A 25,587-nucleotide genomic window follows, 5' to 3' on the forward strand; every position below is an offset into this window, starting at 1 on the left:
CGTCTGACTGCTGGCACCGCGGGGGTCCCCACTCACCCTGGCCAGAGCCAGGTGCATCTCTAGCTCGGCGATGCGCCGGCCCAGGCAGCCGCGGACCCCGTAGCCGAAGGGAATGGAGCTGAAGGGGTGGTGGGCCGAGCCGTGGCCCCGGAGCCAGCGCTGGGGCAGGAAGCGCTCGGGCTCCGGGAAGCTGCTCTGGTCGTGCGCCATCGCGTAGTGAGCCAGGACGAAGAGAGTCTGATGGAGCCGAACACAAAGGAGGTGAGATCCGTGGCCCTGGCAACATGCCGCTCCCTAGGCGGCCATGGGCAAGTGAGGGACCAGAGCCCTGGGGGCACTGGCTAGATCTGGGCCTGGAGGGTGCTTAGTTACCAGCACCCCTTGTTCAGGACCTCTAGGCTCTGGGCTCCGCCCCACAGCCCTGCCGCTGCTCCTCACTCCCAACCCGCAGCCCCTGGTAGCCCTGCTCTGGGCTCCCCCTCCCCAGCTCTGCCAGTGCCCCTCAGTCCTGACCCGCAGCCCCTGCTAGCCCAGCCCTGGGCTCCCCCTCCCCAGCTCTGTCAGCGCCCCTCAATCCTGACCCGCAGCCCCTGCTAGCCCAGCCCTGGGCTCCCCCGACCCCCCAGCTCCGCCGGTGCCCCTCATTCCCAACCCGCAGCCCTCTGCTAGCCCAGCTCTGGGCTCCCCGCCCCCCAGCTCTGCCGGTGCCCCTCAGTCCCGACCCGCAGCCCCCTGGTAGCCCAGCCCTGGGCTCCACCGCCCCTACTTTAGACTGGTTCCCTTCCAAGCAGAGCTGGTTTGCTGTGCCCAAAGGGGAGCTGGTTTTGTGCTGCCTTCACATGGTACATCTAGTTCCTCCAGCTCCTCCTCTGGGCCCCGCAGCAACAGCCTGAGCCCCGGGGGCCGGGGAGCAGAGCAGAGCAGAGACCTCCACTCACGTTCTTCGGGAAGTGATAGCCTCCAAGGACCACGTCGTTCTCCACAATGATCCTGGCATTGGTGGGGACCACAGGGTACAGCCTGGCAGGCAGGGAGAAGAGACGGGGCTATGGTGTGGGATGGGGCACATGGCACCCCCCCACGCAGAGCCATTATCCCCATTGCACAGATGAAAACTGAGGCACAGAGTCTGAGGGACACAGGTCATCTGTGAGAGCAGAGCACTGGCTGCTGGCCCATCCTTCTGTGCTGACGAATGCTCTGATGGGCCGTTTGGGCCAGTTCCAGGCTCCGAGTCACACCAGCGCAGGGCCATCTCCCTGGGACGTGGGTGCTAGTGCGGTTAGTGAGGTGCCCCGTGTCACCCTCCCTTCATGCATACTGCCCTGCCCCGCCCAGGGGCACCAACGTGTGGGGGCTGGGGGTTCTGCCAAGGGGCGACTGTCACGGAGTCCCCGGCGATGCTCTGGAACTGCTCCCAACTAAGCCAGTCAGGACTTGGGGAGCCTCCTTTCCCTTGGAGCAGACTTGTTCAGGGCAAGAAGCTCACACGTCTTCACCTCCTGGGTCTCTCCTTGGAGCATTCAGCATCCTCTGCCCCTCCGTGTGCTTCCCACAGCGAGCCCACCCAGCGGGGTCCTGGGGGCCAGAGGGTCCTGCACCCCACTTTGCAGTCAGACGTGCTCTTAGCCAGTAAAACAGAGGTTTATTCGATGACAGGAACAGGGTCTAAAACAGAGCTTGTAGATACAGCGAACCAGACCTCGGCCGGGTCCATTCTGGGGGCAGTGAGCCAGACCCCTAGGTCTGCACTTCACTCCTTATCCCCAGGTAGCTCCAGACTAACCTCCTCCAGCCCTCCTCTCTGCTCAGCTCCTTTCCCGGGCCAGGAGGTCACCTGATCCCTTTGTCTCCAACACTTTCAGCTGGCACTTTGCAGGGGGGGCCAGGCCATCAGTTGCTAGGAGGCAGAGTGCGCGGCAGTTAGGGGCACTGGCCCCTTCCTCTGTAGCAATCACACACCCTTATCCCACCACCAAGATACTTAAGACTGCCTAGGGGACACTGAGGCACCAACACAGTATTCAGAGCAAACATTAGGAACAGTCCCAGTTCGTCATCTCTCCCCCCTTCGAGACTGAACTGAGCCAGGTCACTCCAGCCAGTGACCTGGAGAAGTTCGAACCCACCAACGTTCCCATGGATGCCCCAGCATCTCTCCAATTCCTTGGGGTGAGTTACACCAGGCCCTCCAGTTTTGTGCCCTCTCTTGGCTTGAGTGTGCTTGATGGCGCTTGCAGGCCGCATGTGGAAGGTTTATGCGGCTGTACCCTTTTGCCACCCAATATCCTGGGGTTTAAACTGGGACAGGGTCTTCTCCCAGCACTCTGGGCTGCGATTCGGGCTCTCTTGGTTAAGAGCCCCATCTGGCCTTGGCCAGCTCTGGGCTTCAGCAGCCGCTCCCACCTTGTGGCCCAGATACAACACTCTGCCATCCCACATCTTATACTTTCCAATTTTACCGTCAGTCCCACTCCTGAGGCAGCCCAGCCCCCTCTTCACCTGGGACACCTTTCCTCCCAGGTCTGGCTAAAGATGCACAAGTTATCAGTGTCTGCCAGGGCCAAGTTCTCCATCCCCTTGCTTGTCTAGAACTCCCCAGGCCTAGGCATGGGGTCGCATCGACGCTGTGATGGCTTTAAGCTTCTGATAGCCCATAAAACCAGACCATCCTGCCTCCCTTGGGGATCAGCCCACGGATGAGGCCCATGGCTGTAAAACGGCTGGATCCCATCTAAAGCCAGCATATCCTTGACCTCTCTCTCCAGGATCTGGGCTGCTTTCCCAGTGACTCTGAATGGGGAACACCTGATGGGGAGATTGGCTCCCACCTCAGGGAAGAGATCCACCAGGGGTCTTTCCCTCTCCCCAATCCTCCCCGTTCCGGTCCAGGGGTCCCCTCACTCTCCTCCCATCCAGCAGCTCGGAGGGAAGAACCCTGTGGATTCCTGGGCACCACCAGCTGCCTCCCGATTCCCCCAGTTCTACTTCCCTTGGGGAGCCCATTCCGGACAGGAATCCCTTCTCCGCAGGACTCTGTCCTGCAGCCTTCCCCAAGGGGTTTGCAGTGCTGTGGCCAGCAAGTTCCTCAGCTTCTCCAAGGAGGGATCTCTCTGCAGCTCGGTCTGGGATTCAGCTGCTGGGGCAGGGAGTGGGACCTGTCCCTCTCACTGGCTGGGCCTGGGGTCACAGCCTCCCTGAGCCTTGTCCCTGGTAGCTCCCTCCCTGCTGTATAATCATTTCCCAGCAGCACGTCTGGACCAGGCAAACCTGGTTGGCAGCTGCCTGCCCTACTGGGTGTCCCCCACTCAGCTGGGGTCTCAGCTCCCCCCGTGCTCAGCGCTGCCTGGCTGTCCCAGTGGGGGCAGGCAGCGAGCTCTCTGCTCTGGTCCCAGCATCAGAGCCAGCGTGAGCCCCTCCCCGGTGTGCAGGGGCGGGGAGCATCTCTCCCTCCCCTCAGTCTCAGGGGGCTGGTTACAGGTAGGCAGGTATCCTGAGCCCAGCAGCCCCTCCCCCCTGCCAGCCAGGTCATTTGCATTTTCACTGACCATTCCATCCCAGCCAATTGGTTCCCTGGATTTAATTCAAACCCTCGGCAGTTACAGAGCAGGGCCGGATCCTGTCCAGGGAGACAGTCACCCCCCAACAGGGCCTCCCAGCCGATATCTGGAGAACCCCAATGACCAGCCAGTCCGACCCTCCTGCGTCTGCACAGGGATCCGGCCATAGGCAGGGTGAGGGCTTCACCCCAGGGACCTTCACCCAGGTCCCACAGTCCCTCAGCATCTGTGGCTGCACCACCACAGTTCCTCTGTCCCAGGGCCTCGCCCTGCAGGCGTGTTTCCCCACTGACCCTAGGCAGCCCCTATGTCTCTCCGCTCCACCATCACAGTCCGTGCTGCTCTTGCTCTCCTGCAGCTTTTCCACAGCCTCTTGCTCTCTCTCATGGTCCTCTCGCTCTCTCAGGCTCTGCTCCAATCCATCCGTCTCCGATCCCTGATGGGGAACCCGATCGTGAAGATCTCTTTGCTGGTTGGGGACCAGACTCCAGGAGTGCCTGGCTGCTGCTTCCAGCTGCTCCCAGATCCTCTTGTAGCCCATCTGGGTCAGGAATCTGCTCCTCAGAGCGGTCCTCCTCCTCCAACTGCACGATTAACTGTGCCTTGGTGAACTTCCCCATGCGTAACTCTCTCTTTGTGCACAGGATCACAATGTCCTTCTTAAGGAGCTGGTGATAGGCCATCACTTCACCGTTCCCAGTGGCTCTGGACTCACAGCCTGTGTGCTCTTGGTCCCCATGGTTTCCAGAAGAACCCTGTGTGCCAGCCCTTCTTGTGATCACCACTCTCTTTGCCAGGGTCGAGCTGCAGACTCCTCTGCCCTGGGACTGCTCCTGCAATCCCCAGGGGAACCCTGCTACTGCAAAATCCTTCTCTCTCCCAGGGTCGAGCAGCAAGCTCCTCCGCCCTGAGACTGCTCGCTGCAATCCTCAGGGGGACCCTGTTACTCCACAGTCCTTCTCGCTGGTACACACTCCCAGAGGTTAACTGCCCCCTGAAACCGTCCTCTCTTGAGCCTTCAGCACGCCGGTCCTCATTATCCCTCCTTTGTTTTACTGCTCCCCAGTCACTACTGCAGGAAGCGCCATTCACGGGGTGCAGTATCTCCCACCACTGCCCCAGTTGTCACGGAGTCACCGGGCGATGCTCTGGAACTGCTCCCACTAAGCCAGGCAGGACTTTGGGGAGCCTCCTCTCCTGGAGCAGACTTGTTCAGGGCAAGAAGCTCACACGGCTTCACCTCCTGGGTCTCTCCTTGGAGCATTCAGCATCCTCTGCCCCTCCGTGGGCTCCCACAGCAAACCCACCACAGACGGGGTCCTGGGGAAGCCACAGAGTTCTGCCCCCCCACTTTGCAGTCAGAACGTGACTCTTAGCCAGCAAAACAGAGGTTTATTCGATGACAGGAACAGAGTCTAAAACAGAGCTTGTAGATACAGCAAACCAAAGACCCCTCGCCCGGGTCCATTCTGGGGGGCAGTGAGCCAGAACCCCTAGGTCTGCACTTCACTCCTTATCCCAGGTAGCTCCAGACTAACCTCCCTCCAGCCCCTCCTCTCTGCTCAGCTCCTTTCCCGGGCCAGGAGGTCACCTGATCCCTTTGTCTCCAACACTTTCAGCTGGCACCTTTGCAGAGGAGGGGCCCAGGCCATCAGTTGCTAGGAGGCAGAGTGCCCGGCAGTTAGGGGCACTGGCCCCTTCCTCTGTAGCAATCACACACCCTTATCCCACCACCAAGATACTTAAGAACTGCCTAGGGGACACTGAGGCACCAACACAGTATTCAGAGCAAACATTAGGAACAGTCCCAGTTCGTCACAGCGACCCTCTCGGGCCAGGCCCTGCGGAGAGCCGGGGACGTACCTGAGCGTTTCCTTGATAATGGCCCGAAGCAGCGGCATCTTGGCCAGATCCTCGGCGCTGGGGATTCGCTCCCTGGGCACAACACTGTTCACCTCCTGGTACAGGGAGATCTGGATCTCTGGAGCCCTGGCCAGGTGGTAGAGGGCCCAGGACAAGGTGTTGGACGTCTGTGAGGGGCAAGAGCAGAGCCGGGGTGAGGTTGCAGGGGGAGAAGCAGGAGCAGGCTGTGACGTACAGGGTGGCCCTGCACGGCTTCCCAGGAGTGTCCCACGCTGCCTGATCCAGCCCCCTGCCCTGCTCCTCTCAGAGCCAGTGGCAGCAGGACTCCCCCCAAACAAAGCCTTTGGTAGCACCGAGCTCGGCGTAATCCGGCTCTGTGTGGCAGGGACTGCGAGCCCAGAAACCCCCCAGCTGGTTATGCTATGTAGTGCCAACTCTGCCAGGCGCCGCCTAGACCCCTACGGAGATGGGGGCCCCATCGCGCCGGGCGCCGCCCAGACCCCTACGGAGATGGGGGCCCCGTCACGCCGGGCGCCGTCCAGACCCCTACAGAGACGGGGACCCCGTCGCGCCGGGCGTCACCCGGAGACAGCTCCTGCCCTAAAGAGTTCACCATCTAAATAGATCAGAATAAGGCAGAGTGGAAACTGAGGCCCAGAGCGGCTGTGACTCACCCAGCAAGGCTGTAGCAAGCTAGGAATGGAACCAAGGCCAGTATGCTGCTCTACCCACTAGCTCCATGGCCACAGAGTTCACAGTTACCCAGTGCGCTCCCTTTGGACCCACCACATCTGCCCTTGGGGGGCCTGCCCCGTCCGTCCCCTCAGAACCCCCCATTCAAACAGCCCGCGGGCCCGACGGATCCAGCTGTCACGGCCGTGCCGCCCTACCGTGTCCACGCCGGCCAGCAGCAGCTCCGCCACACTGCCGTACACCTCCTCTGGCGTCAGCCTGCCGCTGGCCAGCAGGTAACTCAGGTAGCCCGACACCTGCTCGCCTCGCTCCAAATGCCCCTCCAGCTCCTCCATCTTCCTGTCAATCAGCTTCTTGCCTGCAGGGCCGGAGAGTCGAGACAGGTCAGACCTGGCCCTGGCGGGAGGCGACTGGATTGTCACATGGGGAGGGGGATCACTGTGGGTCCAGATAAGCTGGATCCTGTGCAGAGATGGAGGTGTGGGAAGGGGCCCTGGGACCATCAAAGGCTGCTCACAAAGCAACGAGGTCACAAGCCCAGGTGATGCCCAGCTACGAGCTCACTGCCCAGGCTCTCCCCGGACCCTTCACGGTCTCTGGCTGGATCCCACAGTGACCCACAACTCGGGAGCACCCCCGGTGGGTCCACTGCTCCCCCAATGGAACAGGGCTCCCCAGGCAGCACATGGGCCCTGGAGAAGCCGCGCAGCCCTGTGCACAGGTCCTGTTCCGTAACGTGGTGCTGCTGGCTCAACAGGTGCAGTCCCTCGGCTCTCTCGCCATGGGTCCATGAGTAACAGCCTGACGCCCCTTGAATTGGCCCAATGGAGCAGGCCAGGCACGTGCTGCCTGCAATCGGCCGGGGGTGTCACCAGACGAGCACACAGCACAGGGTTTGGAAATACAGATCTACCGCCCCTACCTGTAATTCACATCACAGTGATAGAACCATATAAAAAGTGATTTGCCTATTTTAAGCGAATTATAACTTTTCCACTGATACCTTAGAGCGCGATATCCGGTGATTTATTCCTTGCAATTTTAATCAGAATGCTATTGGAAAACAATCTTACGTATTCCAATACAGCAGCACGGAGGCCAGGGGTGGGCTGTGTGGTCCATGTCCAACGCTCTGACGGGACCCCCCGCTCCCTCTCCACAGAGTGCAGGCTTGCGCGACCGTGGGAGGCAGCTAGCGCCGAGGGCAGCTGGAGGTGGACACGTGCCTGGAGGAGGCGATGCGGCTGCTGGGAGCCTCCCAGGGGTAAGAGGGGGAACTCAGGGAGGGGTGTGGGGGAATTGGCTAAAGCAGGGGCCCAGCGGACAGGCAGAAGGGAGGAGCCAGAATCAGGAGCGCCCTGAAATGTTAATTTTCCATCAGAAAACGTGTGGGTGTTGGGACAGAGATGTTATAAGGGTACCAGAGCTTAGAGCAGGGGGCTGGGAGCCATGGACTCTGGGTTCTCTCCCAGCTGCTGGGAGGGAGTAGGGGCTGGTGGTTAGAGCCGGGGGGCTGGAGCCAGGCCTGGGTTCTCTCCGGGGTCTAGTGGGTTAAGGAGTGGGGGCTAGGGAGCCAGGACTCCTGGGTTCGTCTCCCAGCTCTGGAGGGGGAGTGTAGGCTGGTGTTAGAGCAGGGGGGTTGGGCCAGGGCTCCTGGGTTCTCTGGCTTGGGAGGGGAGTGGGGCTGGGGGTTGAGCAAGGGGGGCTGGGAAGCCAGGATCCTGATTCTGTTACTCTTACACAATTCCTTTTTCAATGTCATGAGCTTATTGGGCATCTGTGACGTGACCGCACCCGTGTGTGTGGGGGGGGGGAGACCCTCGGGCTGTGGCTTGGGGAGCTGGGAAGTCCCTTTCAGCCGTAGGGTGTAGGGCTGGGGAAAGCCGGAAAAGGGAGACAGACGTAGCCGAGTCACAGTCCGGATACACTGCTCTGCGTCTGCAACTGTGTGTTCCCTACCAGCAGGTCGTCGCCAGGAGCTCTCACAGCCCTGCCCACATCTGCTACCTTCTTCTTGCATCTGGTGTGGCATGGCAATGTTTGCTGTGAGTATCTGCATTGCTGGCCATCGCTTCCTCCTATTACCGCCCCCAGCTCTGCCGGTGCCCCCTCACTCCGACCCGCGCTCCTGCAGCCCAGCCCTCCCCCCCAGTCTGCCATGCCCCCACTCCCGACCTGCAGCCCCTGCCCCCCAGCTCTGCCAGTGCCCCTCATTCCCGACTGCAGCCCTAGCAGACCCGCCCTGCCCCCCCAGCTAATTCTACAGTCACTGTAAGGGCAGAGAGAAGGAATCAAGGGGCCCCTCCTCAATACCGACCCCGGGACCAGGGTGCTGCCTGGCCCGTCCCAGCCCACGTCCCAAAACTGATACTTCAGGGGACTGCGCTGGTGAATTGCCACAAGCACCCGCTGTCCCAGATGGCCCTCCTGCCTTGACCCGGGTTGTGGTGCTCAGCTGCGGGCTCCATGTTGGGGGTGTAAAGATGCAGGTGGGGTGGGGGTTGCAGCTGGGGGGTGGGGGGGCTGTGCACAGATTAGCATTGTACATTGAACTTTCTCTTTGGAATTCCTTTGCACTGGCCGGCTGGGACCCCTCAGCCTACCATTGCTTCCTCAACCCTGACCCCCAAGCCCCCTGCCCTCCGATCTGGTGAATTGCCCACAGGGGTGGCAGACGGCCGGCACCCTCCTCAGACCTCCAGGGTCCTTGGAATTGTAGCAGAGTCAAGCCGCAGCCCAGACAGAGAGCAGAAGCAGGCTGAGTTAGTGGCCTTCGCTGGGATCACTGTCCCCTACGGAGAAAGTTCAGGCAAGCGGATAATGCTGGGTCCTTCTTCCATTCGTAATGAGTGCTGCCCCCCATAAGCTCCAGCGGCGGTGCTAGGGGGCGCCATGCCACAGATAGCAGGGCAGGGGGCTTAAGCAGGGGGCGTGGCGGCGAGAGCTGGGAGGGCGGCTCAGCAGGGGCTCTGGGCTGCAAGGGTGGGTGGGGGGTCCCCACAGGGGGCACCGGGCCTGGCGGGGAGCTGGTGGGGCTCGGTGGGGGTGCTGTGCAAGTAGGGGCAAGGGGGGGGCTGGCGGGGGCTCTCTACTGGCAGTCAGTTCGCCTAGTGCAGTACTATGGACCGATGAAGCATTTTATTCCCAGTAGTTGCAGTGTCCTATGAAACAGTTACCCACCCCAGAGGTGGCCGCATTCACCGCCTGGCCAAGGGGTCCCTGTTATTAACAGTTTTGTGCCCTCCACCGCAGAGGGGCTGCATCCTAGCCAGCAGGCCAAGGGGTCCCTGGATACCCACTGACGCAGAAATCATGTGGTATTTTATATGGGCAGATGCTTCCCTTTGAGCCAGTCCCATTGGGTAGTTGGGAATGTAGCTTCCATCCCCACAGACACCTGGTTCCAGCTACTGGAGTTTGGGAGTCCCTGAAGAAGTCCTGGGCTCTGGCCTCGGTCCTGGTTTCACACCCTAAATGCCGACTGTCGTCCCCTGCCTGCAAGTGAAAAATGGGGGTTTGCCCCAAGGGTGGCTAGGCATGAAACCTCGCTCCTGCTGCAGTGTACAACATAGTGGGGCGCGCTGGCCCTGACTCTCTGCGTGCTGAAAACGTCGGCCGGGTGCGGAGAAGGACATCGAGGCACTGAACAAGAATGTATAGACTTTTGGATTTTCAAAACACACTGGTCAAAGACACGACTGATCAGTAATTAGGCCAACTTATAACGGGCACCCTGGTGGCATGGGGCTGGCTCGCAGCAACAACGCTCAGTTTCCATACCCCCAGCTGGATTCACTTGAGCTCTGTCCCCTTTCAGTCATGCAGCGTCTGCCCCATAGTCAGTCACCCTGGTGTTCAGGAATCCTCAGGATAACGCCACCTTCAGCAGCCCGATGCCAGCCTCCGTGACCCCCATTCATGTTCCCACCAGAGTACCAGGCCTCCACCATACACGGCCCCAGAGTTCGCTGATAGTTTGGGGCTTTCTCAGCCTACTCCCTTAGGGGGAGCAATTTGCTGCCTAGGAGTCGGGGACATGGAAATGAGGCTTTCATGCGTTACCGTCCACAGCGGCCCAGAGGCAGCGTCACTCCCCATCATTGCTTTCCTGAACGCTTCACAATTGCCTCCGAAGCAATTCCGGATGAGCTGGTGAAGCTTCCGAGAGCGGATAGACCAAATCCGAGCCCGGTCAGCTGCAGCGTCGTGGTCAGCAGGCGCATGGGGAAGCGGAGTTGTCATCGAGCCGATGGACAGGACGTGAATCTGGGGAGCGTTCGCAGAGAACACGAGACCTGCCGAGCGCTGCACGGGCAAACCAAAGTCTTCATCATCCAGGCCTGCCGAGGGGGTGAGTCCTGCGGCTAGAATTCCCCCTCCTTGAGTGGGGATCCAGCACCAGATTTTTAAATTCTTTCATTCCGACCCCTCCTCCCTGGGCCACGTCTACACAGAGGTGGCTCGGCTGGGACGGGTGGAGCCTCCTGCAGAATGGACAGAGCGCGAGGCGTGGGAGCCTGAGGCAAGGGGCTGGGGATTCTCCCTAGAGAGCGTCAGTCAGCTCATTTTAGAAGCTCAATGTATTTAGAGCTGAAGCTGATTCCCCCTCCCACAATTTTTTGGAATCCCTCACCCCACAAGGGCCTGGCCCAAAATCGGCGAGAGACCGCCGTGAGCCTGGTAGTATGTGTAGTCCATCCGGAGCTATCAAGGGTGAGACGTGCAGAGGCACAGATAGAGCAGCAGAGTACCGAGTCCCGCCCCTCATTAATAGCGAGGAGAGAGCGCGCGCGAAGCTCCATCCTTCAATTATATCGAGCGAGAGCCACGACACAACACCACAGAACATGAGCTTGGGTTAACCGTCCCTTAGCTAAACAGATGAAGGGGGAGGGCGGAAAAGTAAATAGATTTTACGACGCCGGGGATGACTGGTTTGGCCGTCTTGCAGCTCCCCCTTGAAGCTTCATTATGGGCACAACTCACCCTGTCACGGGGTCCCCTGCCGTTTGGCCAGAGCCCGTGGTGGGTGTAGGAGTCCAAAAACTTGGGGGGAGGGGAATCAGCTCAGCTCTAAACAGAGTCATGGGCTTGACTGCTCTTCTAGGCGAGATCCCCCAGCCCCTTGCTGCACGGCTCCTCCCGCTTCCGCTTGTCCATTCCGCCAGGAGGCTCACCCGCCCAGCGAGCCACCCTCTGTGTAGTACGGGGCCAGGGAGCGAGGGGTTCGGAATGAAAGAAACTTAAATCCTGGTGCGGGATTCCCACCCAAAGGAGGGGGAATCTGAGTCCGCAGACTCAGGCCCCCGCGCAGGCTGCCTGATGATGAAGAACTTTTGGCTTTGCGCCTGCAGCGCTCGCGGCAGGTCTCGTTGGTCATAAGCTCTGCGAACAGCGTCCTCGCAAGCTTCACGTCCTGTCCATCCGGACTGCGGATGACAGACCCGCTGTCCCCAATGCGCGCATGATGGACCACGAAGCTTGCAAGTCTGACCGGGCCTCGACATTGGGTCGAGCACCGCTCTCAGGAAGCTTCACCAGCTCAGTCCGGACATTGCTTCGGCGAGGAAATTGGTGAAGGTTCAGAGGAAACGCATGATTGAGAGTGCAACCTGCCTCTGGCCGCTGTCGTGAACCGGCTTAAACGCAGGCAAAGCCGCATTCCCAATGCCGCGACTCCTTACGCAGCCAAATTCCCCGCCCTAAGGGTAGTAGGCTGAGAAAGCCCCCAAACATCAGTCGAACTGCTGGGGCCAGTGATAATGGTGGGGCCTGGTGAACTCTGGTGGGGAAACAATGAATGGGGGTCACGGGGCTGGGCATCGGCTGCTCGAAGGTGGCGTTTCCTGCGCAGGATTTCCTGAGACACCAGGGTGGACTGAACTCGGGGCAGACGCTGCATGATCTGAAAGGGGAGCAGAGCTCAAGTGATCCAAGCTGAGGGCCTATGGGTAAACTGAGGCAGGGTTGCTGCAGAGCCACCCCCATGCACCAGGGTGCCTGGTATAAAGTGCTACTTTACTGACGCAGTCGGGTCTTGACCAGTGGTTTTGAAATCCAAAATTCGTATAACAGCTTGTTCCAGGCCTGCCCTCGATGTCCTTCTCCGCATCCCGGCCGACGTTTCAGCACGCAGAGAGTCAGGCCAGCCCGCGCCCAACTCATGTGTAGCACCTGCAGGCAGGGAGCGAGGGTTTCCATGCCTAACACCCCTGGGCGACCCCCATGTCTCACACTGCATGGCTACGGACGACCAGTCGGGCATATAGGGGGTGTGAAACCAAACCCGGAGCCCAGACTCCAGGACTCTCTGTCCGGGACTCCCAAAACTCCAGTCGGCGAAACAGGTGTCTGTGGGGATGGAAAGCTAAAATCCCAACTACCAACTGGGACGGCTCAAAGGGACAGCATCTGCCATGCTAAATACCCAACAATATTCTGGTCAGTGGGTATCCAGGGACCCCTTGCCTGGTGCTAGGATGCAGCCCCTCTGCGGTGGGCACAAAGAAACTGGTAATGACAGGACCCCTTGCCAGGCGGGAGATGCGGCCACCACTCTGGGGGTGGGGAAACTGTTCCATAAGACAGACTGGCAATACCCTGGGATAATAAATGCCTTCCATCAGGTCCCCTAGTACTGCAACGAAGGGCAGAACGGACCTGCCAGTATAGACCCCGCTCGCCAAGCCCCCCTTGCCTAACTTGGCACACCGCACTCCCACCGAGCCCTGGCCACCAGCTCCCCGCAGCTCCGGTGCCCACCTGTTGGGAACCCCCTCAACCCACACACCTGCAGCCCAGAGCCCCCTGCTAGAGCCCCCCTCCCAGGCTCCCCGCAGCCCAGCGCCCCTGTCTGAGCCCCCTGCCGGCATCTGTGGCATGGCGCCCCATATACACCCGCCTGGAGCTTTGGGGGGCAAGCACTCAGTACGAAAGGAAGAAAGGAGACTCGCAGCGATTTCCGCTGCCATAGAACTTGCTCCGTAGGACGGAAAACAGTGTCCCCCAGCGGAAGGCAACTAACCCTCAGCTGCCGTTGCTCTCTGTCTGGGCTGCGCTGACTCTGGCCTGGACAATCCAGGACCCTGGGAGGTCTGAGGAGGGTACTATGGCCGGTCTGCGCACTCTGTTGGGCAATTACACCAGATGGAGGGCCAGGGGGCTGGGGGCAGGAGTGAGGAGTCATGGTAGAGCTGAGGGGTCCAGCCGGCAGTGCAAAGGAATGTCCAACAGAGACAGTTCAATGTACATAATGCCAATCTGTGCACAGCCCCCACCCAGCCCCATTGCTGAACCCCCACCCCACCCTGCATCTCTACACCCCAACATGGACTCCCGCCAGCGGATGCCTACGACAAACCCCGGTCAATGCCAGGAGGGCCATCTGGGACAGCGGGGTGCTTGTGGCAATTCAACAGCGCAGTCCCCTGAAGTCAGTGTGGGGACGTGGGCTGGGACGGGCAGCAGGACCCTGGTCCCGGGTCAGGTGATTGGAAGGGGCCCTTGATCCCTTCTCTGCCCTACAGTGACTGTAATAGCGGGGGGGGCAGGCTGTGGTCCTGCGAGCGGGCGCAGGTCGGGAATGAGGGGCACTGCAGAGCTGGGGGGACAGGGGGTGCAGGTCGGGAGTGAGGGCACTGCAAGACTGGGGGGGAGGGCTGGGCGGCAGGAAGCTGCGGTCGGAGTGAGGGGCAAACACCGCAAGAGCTGGGGGGGTACAGAGGGAAAGACCGAGAGCCAGATGGCAGATAACTCAACAGCATAGTACAGTGCCCATTGCCACCCAACCAGTGCAAGGAGAAGGGGAGCAGATTGTGGGGCAAGGGCTGTGAAGAGGCTCCTCGCGCCAACTGTTGGTAGGAAACACACAGGCAGAACAGAGCCAGTGTATCCGGACGCTGGACTCGCCTAACGTCTGTCTCCTTCCGGCTTCCCCAGCCCTTATTCACCCTAGGCCTGAAAGGACTTCCCAGCTACCCCAAGCAACCGAGGTCTCCCCCCCCCAACACACACGGGTGGGTACGTACAGATGCATAATAAAGCTATGAAATGAAAAAGGATTTGTAAGAAGACAGAATCCAGGAGTCCGGCTTCCCAGCCCCCTTGCTTCTAACCACCATGCCCCACTCCCCTCCCAGAGCCAGGAGAGAACCCAGGACCCTGGCTCCCAGCCCCTGCTCTAACCACCAGCCCACACTCCCCTCCCAAGAGCTGGGAGAACCCAGGAGTCCTGGCTCCCAGCCCCCACTCCTAAACCACAGATCCCGGGAGATGAACCCAGGAGTCCTGGCTCCCAGCCCCCCGGCTCTAACCACCAGCTCCTACTCCCCTCCCAGAGCTGGGAGAGAACAAGGAGTCCTGGCACCCAGCCCCTCCTGCTCTATAGCTCTGACCCCTATATACATCCTCGTGTCCACACCCACACGGTTTCCTGATGGGAAAATTAAACATGTAAGGCCGCTCCTGATTCCCTGGCTTCCTCCCTCTGCTTCCGCCTGGCCCCTGCTTAGCCATTGCCCCACGCCGCTCCCCTGAGTTTCCCCAGCCGGTACCTACACTGGCAGGCTCAGGGCCCAGCCACATCGCCTCCTCCAGGGCAGTGTCCACCTCCAGCTGGCCTCTCGGCGCTTAGCTGCGTCCACGTCGCGCAAGCCCTGCACTCTGTGGAGAGGGAAGCGGGGGATCCCGTCAGAGGCGTGGACATGACCACACAGCCCACCCCATGGCCTCCTGGCTGTATGGATACGTAAGATGTTTTAACAATAGCATTCTTTAAAATTGCAAGGAATCTAACCTGGATATGGCCTCTAAGGTATCAGTGGAAAAGTTATAATTCGCTAAATAGGATAATCACTTTATATGGTCTATCACCTGTGCAATGGTAATTACAGTAGGGGGGTAGATCTGTAATTTCCAAACCTGTCTGTGTGTCTGGTGACAGCCCTGCGGCCGATTGGCAGCAGCACGGCCCTTGGCCGCTCTATGGCCTCAATCAAGGGAGTCAGCTGACCATGGACCATGCGAGAGGCCGAGGGACGCACCTGTGAGCCAGCAGCACACGTACGGACAAGGCCCTGTGCACAGGGGCTGCGCGGCTTCTCCAGGCCCATGTGCTGCGAGCTCAGGTTGGGACACAGGACGGACGAGCCACATGGCAAAGGAGAGAAAAATGCAGCTGCAGCTTCTCTAATGTTGTTCTCCAGTTCTGATTTCCCACCTCCGAGTCACTGCTCTGCAACGAAGCTCCTGAGCAAGGGGAATGGACTGACCAGCCGCAGCCGTGGTACCCAGATGGACTTTCAAGCCAGCAAACCTCCCCAAGGGCTGCTAAGAGACTGAATCTCGGACATGGAAATCCTGAATGTCTCTGGGAGCTTCACCTAATTCACATCGCTACTGCTGGGCTCTCTAACAAGCCGTAGTGATGGACACTGAAGGACTGGCCAGCAGGTTGGTATTTTGGTAAGAGCCAAAACTCATTGACCTGGTAAATGTGGGCGGCCTTGGGGTTGGATAGAACATTTTGGAGCGTTGAGCAAGAGTTTAAGATAACTGGCGCACATTTCCAGTGCTGATTAGAAGCCAGAGACTGGAAGCAATAAAGGGGCATGGGTGAACGGGTGAAACACCCTCTTTGGGGAGGCTAGCCCGGCCCAACGCTTTCTGCCTTGAGTTCCACCACCGACTGGAATATCAAGGGGAGAGGGGAGTGAAGGTGGGGCCACGGTGTTACTGAGATGTCGGGTCCCGCCCTAGCTGAAGCCAATGACAGCCAGCAGGGAATAAGGAAAGGTTGCTTTATTCTGCAAGAAGAAAGGAGAGTTCCTGTACCTTGGTAAAAAAACCCTACTCCATACAAAACCCAAGAATGCTTTATACACACTCACCTTAGGCTTCGGTTGTGTTATTTGATTGGTGTTAGCACCCTGCACGTCTGCATGTGCTCAGCAAAAACCGGCTTAATACCAGCTTAACTGCCTGAAGACTGATAAGGGAAGACAGTTTAAAAATTCCAGGCTACTGTGTCCGTGAGATATCCATTTCCCCTAAGGTGCCAGCGATTATAAGGCTAACTAGCTGTAGGGGGTCCGCTGCTGACTGTGACAATGGGGCAGCAGCATGAGCGGGCCATTACAGCCGAGGTTAGCGGAGAACTTAGCTTACTTGGCATTCAAATACCCACACCAAATGAAAGAGGCTGTGTATTTCTTTTTGCTTGATAGCTGGCTGCGGGGTGGGGGGGTGAGGAGCGCAGTTGTGATGGATGGAGAGATAGGCAGCCACACTGGGTGGGCAGGTGTGCCCAGGCAACACCCCAATCGCCTGCAGGCTGGATCGGCCCCTCAGAGCTTGGGATCCGGCCGTGGGATTGCCCACCGTGGTGCCAACAGGCCCCATGTCTGTCTCAGAAGCGCTGGCACAGCACCACACGTCCCTGGCCCTGGGGGGGGTGGACAGGAATGCTCCATGTTTGCTTCAGGACAACTGTGTTGGTGCCTCAGTGTCCCCTGTGCAGTTCTTAAGTATCTAGGTGGTGGGATAAGGGTGTGTGATTGCTGCAGAGCAAAGGGCCAGTGCACCTAAATGCCTGGCACTCTGTCCTCCTAGCAACTGATGGCCTGGGCCCCTCCTCTGCAAAGGTGCCAACTGAAGGTGTTGGAGACAAAGAGATCAGGTGACCTCCTGGCCCGGGAAAGGGGCTGAGCAGAGAGGAGGGGCTGGAGGGGGTGTTAGTCTGGAGCTGGCTGGGGACGAGGAGTGAAGTGCAGACCTGGGGTCTGGCTCACTGCCCCCCAGAATGGACCCGGCCGAGGGGTCCGGTTCGCTGTATCTACAAGCTCTGTTTTAGACCCTGTTCCTGTCATCGAATAAACCTCTGTTTACTGCTGGCTGAGAGTCACGTCTGACTGCAAAGTGGGGGTGCAGGACCCTGTGGCTTCCCAGGACCCCGCCTGGGTGGGCTCGCTGTGGGAAGTGCACGGAGGGGCAGAGGATGCTGAATGCTCCAAGGAGAGACCCAGGAGGTGAAGACATGTGAGCTTCTTGCCCTGAACAAGTCTGCTCCAAAGGGAGAGGAGGCTCCCCAAAGTCCTGACTGGCTTGGTGGGGAGCAGTTCCAGAGCATCGCCCGGGACTCCGTGACAACTGGTGGCAGTGGTGGGTGTACTGCACCCGTGGAATGGCGCTTCTTGCCAGTAAGTGACTGGGGAGCAGTAAAACAAAGGAGGGATAATGAGGACCAGGCGTGCTGAAGGCTGAGAGAGGAACGGTTTCAGGGGCAGTTAACCTCTGGGAGTGTGTGACCAGCGAGAAGGACTGTTGGAGTAACAGGGTCCCCTGAGGACTGCAGTGAGCAGTCTCAGGGGCGGAGGAGCTTGCCGCTCGACCCTGGGAGAGAGAAGGATTTTGCAGTAGCAGGGTTCCCCTGGGGATTGCAGGAGCAGTCCCAGGGGCAGAGGAGTCTGCAGCTCGACCCTGGCAAAGAGGTGTGATCACGAGAAGGGCTGGCACACCAGGGGTTCTTCCTGGAAACCATGGGGGAGCCAAGAGCACACAGGCCTGTGAGTCCAGAGCCACTTGGGAACGGTGAAGTGATGGCCTATCACCAGCTCCTTAAGAAGGACATTGTGATCCTGTGCACAAAGAGAGAGTTACGCATGGGGAAGTTCACCAAGGCACAGTTAATCGTGCAGTTGGAGGAGGAGGACCGCTCTGAGGAGCAGATTCCTGACCCAGATGGGGCTACAAGAGGATCTGGGAGCAGCTGGAGCAGCAGCCAGGCACTCCTGAGAGTCTGGTCCCCAACCAGACGAGGGTCTTCACGATTGGGTTTCCCCATCAGGGGATCGGAGATGGATGGGATTGGAGCAGAGCCTGAGAGAGCGAGAGGACCATGAGAGAGAGCAAGAGCCTGTGGAAAAGCTGCAGGAGAAGCAGCAGCAGCATGGACTGGTGATGGTGGAGTGGAGAGACATAGGGGGCTGCCCAGGGGTCAGTGGGGGAACACGCCTGCGCAGGGGCGAGGCCCTGGGACAGAGGGAACTGTGGTGGTGCAGCCGCAGATGCTGAGGGACTGTGGGACCTGGGTGAAGGTCCCTGGGGTGAAGCCCTCGCCCTGCCTATGGCCGGATCCCTGTGCAGACGCAGGAGGGGTCGGACTGGCTGGTCATTGGGGTTCTCCAGGATATCGGCTGGGAGGCCTGTTGGGGGGTGACTGTCTCCCCTTGGGACAGGATCCAGGCCCTGCTCCTGTAACTGCCGAGGGTTTGAATTTAAATCCAGGGAACCAATTGGCTGGGATGGAAATGGTCAGTGAAAATGCAAATGACCTGGCTGGCAGTGGGGGGGCTGCTGGGCTCAGGATACCTGCCTACCTGTAACCAGCCCCCTGGGACTGAGGGGGAGGGAGAGATGCTCCCCGCCCCCCTGCACACCGGAGAGGGGCTCACGCTGGCTCTGATGCTGAGACCAGAGCAGAGAGCTCGCTGCCTGCCCCACTGGGACAGCCAGGGCAGCGCTGAGCACGGGGGGAGCTGAGACCCCAGCTGAGTGGGGGGACACCCAGGCAGGCAGGTCAGCTGCCAACCAGGTTTGCCTGGTCCAGACGTGCTGCGTGGGAAATGATTACACAGCAGGGAGGGAGCTACCAGGGGACAGGCTCAGGGGGCTGTGACCCCAGGCCCAGCCAGTGAGAGGGAGCAGGTCCCACTCCCTGCCCCAGCAGCTGAATCCCAGACCGAGCTGCAGAGAGATCCCTCCTTGGAGAAGCTGAGGGAACTTGCTGGCCACAGCGCTGCAAACCCCCTTGGGGAAGGCTGCAGGGACAGAGTCCTGCGGGAGAAGGGATTCCTGTACCGGGATGGGCTCCCCAAGGGAAGTAGAACTGGGGGGAATCAGGAGGCAGCTGGTGGTGCCCCAGGAATCCACAGGGTTCTTCCCTCTCAAGCTGCTGGATGGGAGGGAGAGTGAGGGGAACCCTGGACCTGAAAGGGAGGATTGGGAGGAGAAGGGGAAAGACCCCCTGGGGGATCTCTTCCCTGAGGTGGAGCCAATCTCCCCATCAGGTGTTTCCCATTCAGAGTCACTGGGAAAGCAACCCAGATCCTGGAGAGAGAGGTCAAGGACATGCTGGCTTTAGATGGGATCCAGCGTTTTACAGCCCATGGGCCTCATCCGTGGGCTGATCCCAAGGAGACAGGATGGTCTGGTTTTATGGGGGCTATCAGAAGCTTAAAGCCATCACAGTGTCCGATGCCGACCCCCATGCTAGGCCTGGGGAGATTCTAGACAAGCTGAGAGGGGATGGAGAACTTGGCCCTGGCAGACACTGATAACATGTGCATTTTAGCCAGACCTGGGAGGAACAGGTGTCCCAGGTGAAGAGGGGGCTGGGCTGCCTCAAGGAGGTGGGACTGACGGTAAAAGTTGGAAAGTATAAGATGGGATGGCAGAGGTGTTGTATCTGGGCCACAAGGTGGGAGCGGCTGCTGAAGCCCAGAGCTGGCCAAGGCCAAGATGGGGCTCTTAACCAAGAGAGCCCGAATCGCAGCCCAGAGTGCTGGGAGAAAACCCTGTCCCAGTTTAAACCCCAGGAGTATTGGGTGGCAAAAGGGTACAGGCCGCATAAACCTTCCCACATGCGGCCTGCAAGCGCCATCAAGCACACTCAAGCCAAGAGAGGGCACAAAACTGGGAGGGCCTGGTGTAACTCACCCAAGGAATTGGAGAGATGCTGGGGCATCCAGGGAACGTTGGTGGGTTCGAACTTCTCCAGGTCACTGGCTGGAGTGACCTGGCTCAGTTCAGTCTCGAAGGGGGGAGAGATGTGACGAACTGGGACTGTTCCTTAATGTTGCTCTGAATACTGTGTTGGTGCCTCAGTGTCCCTAGGCAGTTCTTAAGTATCTTGGTGGTGGGATAAGGGTGTGTGATTGCTACAGAGAAGGCCAGTGCCCCTAACTGCCGCGCACTCTGCCTCCTAGCAACTGATGGCCTGGGCCCCTCCCCTGCAAAGGTGCCAGCTGAAAGTGTTGGAGACAAAGGGATCAGGTGACCTCCTGGCCGGGAAAGGAGCTGAGCAGAGAGGAGGGCTGGAGGGAGGTTAGTCTGGAGCTACCTGGGGATAAGGAGTGAAGTGCAGACCTAGGGGTCTGGCTCACTGCCCCAGAATGGACCGCCGAGGGGTCTGGTTCGCTGTATCTACAAGCTCTGTTTTAGACCCTGTTCCGTGCATCGAATAAACCTCTGTTTTACTGGCTAAGAGTCACGTCTGACTGCAAAGTGGGGGTGCAGGACCCTCTGGCCCCCCCAGGACCCCGCTGGGGTGGGCTCGCTGTGGGAAGCACACGGAGGGGCAGAGGATGCTGAATGCTCCAAGGAGAGACCCAGGAGGTGAAGACGGTGAGCTTCTTGCCCTGAACAAGTCTGCTCCAAGGGAAAGGAGGCTCCCAAAGTCCTGACTGGCTTAGTGGGAGGCACGTTCCAGAGCATCGCCCGGGGACTCCGTGACAGTCGCCCCTTGGCAGAACCCCAGCCCCCACACGTTGGTGCCCCTGGGCGGGGCAGGGCAGTATGCATGAAGGGAGGGTGACACGGGGGCACCTCACTAACCGCACTTAGCACCACGTCCCAGGGAGATGGCCCTTGCGCTGGTGTGACTCGGCCTGGAACTGGCCCAAACGGCCCATCAGAGCATCCACAAAATGAAATTAATGGGCAGCAGGTTTAAAACAAATAAAAGGAAGTTCTTCACGCAGCGCACAGTCACCCTGTGGAACTCCTTGCCTGAGGAGGTTGTGAAGGCTGGACTATAACAGTGTTTAAAAGAGAACTGGATACATTCATGGTGGTGAAGTCCATTAATGGCTACTAGCCAGGATGGGTAAGGAATGGTGTCCCTAGCCTCTGTGTATCAGAGGATGGAGATGGATGGCAGGGGAGAGATCACTTGATCATTGCCTGTTCTGTTCATTCCCTCTGGGGCACTTGCCTTTGGCCACTGTGGGCAGACAGATACTGGGCTGAATGGACCTTTGGTCTGACCCAGTCTGGCCGCTCTTACGATGAGATCGAGTGGATCCTTGTTGCCTCCCAGGACTGACAGTTACAGGCCAGGTCCCCTGGCCCGTGCACCCCAGAACAGATTGGTCTCCCTGTGCGAATTGTTCTGCTGCACCTCTGAGCTGCAGCCGGCATCCCTGCACCCCTCAGTCCCAGGGAGAGGGGTGAGCAGAGACCCCGAAGCAGCAGTGTCGACCCAGGCCTGCGATTTACACCCAGAACCGGTTCTGTTTCCATTTCTTATCTACACTCAGTGTAGCCTTTGCTAATCAGCGTCCAGTTGTTCCACTATAAATATGCTTCACTGCCTGTGCGGGTACAAGGACCCAATCCTGGCTGGTGCCCATCCAGCTGTATGGACCCTGTCCCTGCACATAGCTTGCCCCAGTGCCAGGGGCGGCCTCGGGGGGTGGGGGTGGGGGTTTGTCACTAGCCTGCGCACAGAGGCCAGGGGCTGCGAGATCTGGCAGCCAGGGCTCCATTTCAGGGAGCTGAGCAGCAGGGAGTGGGGACGCGGCTCCCAGCCCTGGGTACCATCCCAGCGATGCCAGGGTGGCGCCTGGCCTGGCTCGTGTGTCTGACCCTGGCTCCCCGCCCTGGGCACAGACCAAAGGCGAAGATGATGTCCCAGCTCTCCAGGTAGCGCCTCCAGAAGGGCAGCAGCTTCCGGCTCCACAGCGGCATGACGGTGGCGAAGACGGAATTCCTCAGCATGAGGCCAATGGCGTCGATGAAGCGCCGCGTCTCCGTGGGGATCTCCCGCTCCAGGCACCCGATGCGGGTCTCGAAGAGGATGTAGGAGATGCCTGGCGGGATGGAGAGGAGAGAGGCTGCTGCGGGCCCCGAACACGGACAGGGCGAGGGGCACAGGCCCGGGGAAGGGGACTCCAGGGAAGCAGCATGAGGCTGCAGTATGTCCATCTGGATGCACTAGGGTGTAGCATGCAATCACCCACGGGGACCCCTGAGCTCCACCCCTTCCCCCCGAGACTCTCCCTCCCCACCTACCTTCCAGGGCGAATCTGTACAGCAGGTTGGCCATGTCCTCCACCAGGACCCCCGAGGGGCTCCCCGCCCTCTCCGCCTGCAGCCGGGCCATCAGGTCCGACACCACCTCGTTGATGACCCCCGTGTACAGCATGGCCTCCGACGGCTTCAGCATGCGCTGGTTGAGGACCTGGCGCAGGCGGTACCAGCGTTCCCCTTCCCTGGGGGAGAGGCAGGAGATGGATCAGCGCCCGCCCAAGCCGAGGGGCAGCTGGGAGCAGGACGCCAAGCCACCCCCCGGGACATGCTGGGCTGGCAGGGAAGAGCCAAGGGATGAAAGGAAGGCCAGGAACTCCCCTGTAACACTGGGGGTTGTTTTCCTTCCCAAGGCAGAGCCTCCCCCCAATTCCAGCTGCGTGGCCCCCACTCCTCATCCGGCTGCCTCAAGCAGCAGCCAAATGGTGACACCAGGGCCCACCTAGCCTCACCTGGAGAGACCCTGCCATGTGCCCCCACAGTGCCAGGAGAGGCGCTAAACCCCCTGCTCTAGGGCATGACCCAACCACAGACTCTTGGGAATGGAGGGAAACATCCTGCAGGCCAGTTATTCCAGAAGTGCCTCCCCAGGGGGGGTGTCCTGGGCAAACCCCAGTGCCTCTGTCCCTCCACCTCCCTGCTGCCCGTAACACTGGTCTGACCCCATCTGGGGTCCTGACCCTCCTCAGCTACAGCCTCTGGGCCCAACAGCAGCTCAAGGCCACAGAGCCACGGTCAATAGCGGGACCAGCTGCCATCACCGGAAATGATCTGTGATGAGAATTTCAACAGAAACTCCCACGTTTCCCCAGCACCAAAACCTTTCGGCCCAATCCTCGACTTCACCTCAATTTCCTGCTCACCGACCAACAATTTAGAAGCAAAACGTTTTCGGAAAGCTGTCTTTCCGTGGGAAGGGAAAGTGTCCTGTCACTCTGCAAGGCCGAGGGGTGGGAGAACGGGCCACGTGCCCCCCCAAATTAACAAGCTGGCTCCAAGCTTTTCATTCCAAAAGAAAATGGAGGGAAAATCTGGGCCGACACAGTAAAATGCTCCTGTCGTGGGTTTTTTGCAGTGGATCTGGATTCTCTAATCACAATCATCACCTGCCTTTTGATGGAGAGGCCTTGTAGCCAGCCCAGCGGGAGTTCCCCACAGGGAAATGACACAAACACTGGGAAAAGCAAGGTCAGCCGTGACCTGTAACCCTACCTGTCCCTCGCACACCGGGCATTGTTTCTTGATGGCTTGCACTGTGTGATGTCGTGACGGAGCAATCCAGGTGTGCAAATGCATGCTGCCTGGTGCCAGCACCGCCAATCGGTCACTCCGATTATGGCAACTGCTCTCGCTAGCCCACAAGGAATCATAGAATTCATCAGACTCTAGGACTGGAAGGGACCTCGAAGAGGTCAGTCAGTCCAGTCCCTGCCATGCTACAGGAGAAAGAGGGGGAGGAAAGAAGAGAAGAGGAGACAAAAAAAGAAAAAGAGAAAAGGAACCAAATACTCTCTAGACACGCCTGATAGAATTATCTAACCTACTCTTAATATCTCCAAGATGGAGATTCCCACAACCTCCCTAGGCAAATTTTTCGTGTTTTAACTACCGCTGACAGGTAGGAACTTTTTCCTATTCCAGCTAGATCTCCTTGCTGCAGTTTAAAGGGCCATTGCGTTCTCGCTTCAATCCCTTAGAGGCTAAGGTGAAACAAGTTTTCTCCACTCCTCCTTGATGACACCCTTGTATAGATACCTGAAAACTGTTAGTCAGTCCCTCTCAGTCTTCTCTTTTCCAAAACTAAACAAACCCAAATCTTTCAGCCTCCTTCAATAGGTCTGTTCTCAGACCTTTTAATCATTCTGTTGCTCTTCTCTGACCCTCTCCAATTTCCCCACATAACTTTCTTGAAATGCCTGATGCCCAGAACTGGAACACAATACTCGCAGTTGAGGTCTGAACTCAGCGCAGATAGAGCGGAAGAAATGACTTCTCGTGTCTTGTTTACAACACAGCCTGTTAAATGCAGCCCAGAATCACGTTTGCTTTTTTTGCAACTGTATCACAACTGTTGACTCTTTTATCTTGTGGATCCTACTGACCCTACGAATCTCTTTCTGCCATACTCCTTCCTAACAGTCCTTCCAGTCTGTATATGTGAAACTGATTGTCCTTCTAAGTGGAGCACTTTGCAATTTGTATTTGTTGTAACTTCATCCCGTTTACCTCCAGACCATTTCTCCAATTTGCCTAGATCATTTTGAATTTACCCTGTCCTCCAAACGCGTTGCAATCCCCCCAGTTTTGGTATCGTCCACAAAACTAATAAGCGTACTTCTTATGCCAAACATCTAAGTCTTGATGAAAGATATTGAACAGAGCCGGCCCAAAACAGATCCCTGTGGACACCCAACCGTATATACTTTCCAGCAGGATTGGGACCATTATAACTACTCTCTGAGTACGGTATCCAGCCAGTTATGCACCCACTTATGATGCCCCATCTAAATGATTTGCCTAGTTATCGGATAAGGCATAGTTCATGCGTGACGTAATAAATGCCTTACAAAGTCTAGGTTATACACATTCCACCGCTCTCCCTTACCACAAGATCTCCTATCAAAAGAAAGCGATCAGAGTTGGTTGTACACGATGTTTCTTTACAAATCACGATGCTGGACTATTCCCTATCACTTACCAACCTCCAAGTGTTGCAGATGATTTCTTTAATTTACTTCTCCATTATCTTCCCTGACACAGAAGTTAAATAACACTGGTCTGTAGTTCCTGGTTGTTGTATTTCCCTTTTATAGACGGGTCAGTATATTGCCCTTTCTCAAGTCTTCGGAATCTCCCGCCATGACTCAAAAGAATAATACAGAGCTCAAACGTCCTCGAAGTTAACTACTTGAGACTAGGCGACATCTCATCATTTCCGTTACTGGACAGCATCTATCTTCTAAGTGAGTTTTAACTTCTCTTCTTGTATTTACTTCTAATCACCCCTTCCCATAACATTCACTAAGAGACATCCGTCAGAGTCTCAGGAAGACCCAAACAAAGAAAGTCCAGAAGCATCTCCAGTCCAAGTTCCTGTTAATGTCTTCCTCCTCACGAGCAGCACCCCGTCTGTCTCCTCTGCTTACTAATGTATGGATAAAATAGCCTGTTCCCTTCCCATAGCATTTGAGCCATTGTGCCTTGTTCAATCTGCCCCGCAAACCGTGTTGCACCTAATGCATCCTTTGAATCGACCCAGTTTCCATTTTTATATGATCCTGTTAATAGTAGTCATCGCAAACTCGTGTTAACCAATGGTGTCTTTGGCCACTTTTTTGTCTTTCCATACATGGAAAAGCATTGCTTTGGGCACCTTAATCAGCGCCTA

General features: G+C 58.2%; 2 protein-coding genes across 2 annotated transcripts in view; both read right to left on the reverse strand.

Annotated features, from left to right (window-relative positions):
• The window catches only part of RNF25 (ring finger protein 25), a 210,961-nt gene that overhangs the window by 122,464 nt on the left and 62,910 nt on the right, over nt 1-25,587 (reverse strand). The gene's annotated exons all lie outside the window — the stretch shown is intronic.
• CYP27A1 (cytochrome P450 family 27 subfamily A member 1) overlaps nt 1-25,587 on the reverse strand; it is a 37,521-nt gene that overhangs the window by 1,968 nt on the left and 9,966 nt on the right. The window contains 6 exon segments of the mRNA XM_075069808.1: nt 37-237; nt 939-1,020; nt 5,424-5,590; nt 6,314-6,474; nt 21,785-21,982; nt 22,185-22,384. Coding sequence (XP_074925909.1) covers nt 37-237; nt 939-1,020; nt 5,424-5,590; nt 6,314-6,474; nt 21,785-21,982; nt 22,185-22,384 — 1,009 coding nt within the window.

The sequence above is a fragment of the Chelonoidis abingdonii genome, chromosome 10 (genome assembly GCF_003597395.2).
Source record: "Chelonoidis abingdonii isolate Lonesome George chromosome 10, CheloAbing_2.0, whole genome shotgun sequence".
Lineage (NCBI taxonomy): Eukaryota > Metazoa > Chordata > Testudines > Testudinidae > Chelonoidis > Chelonoidis abingdonii.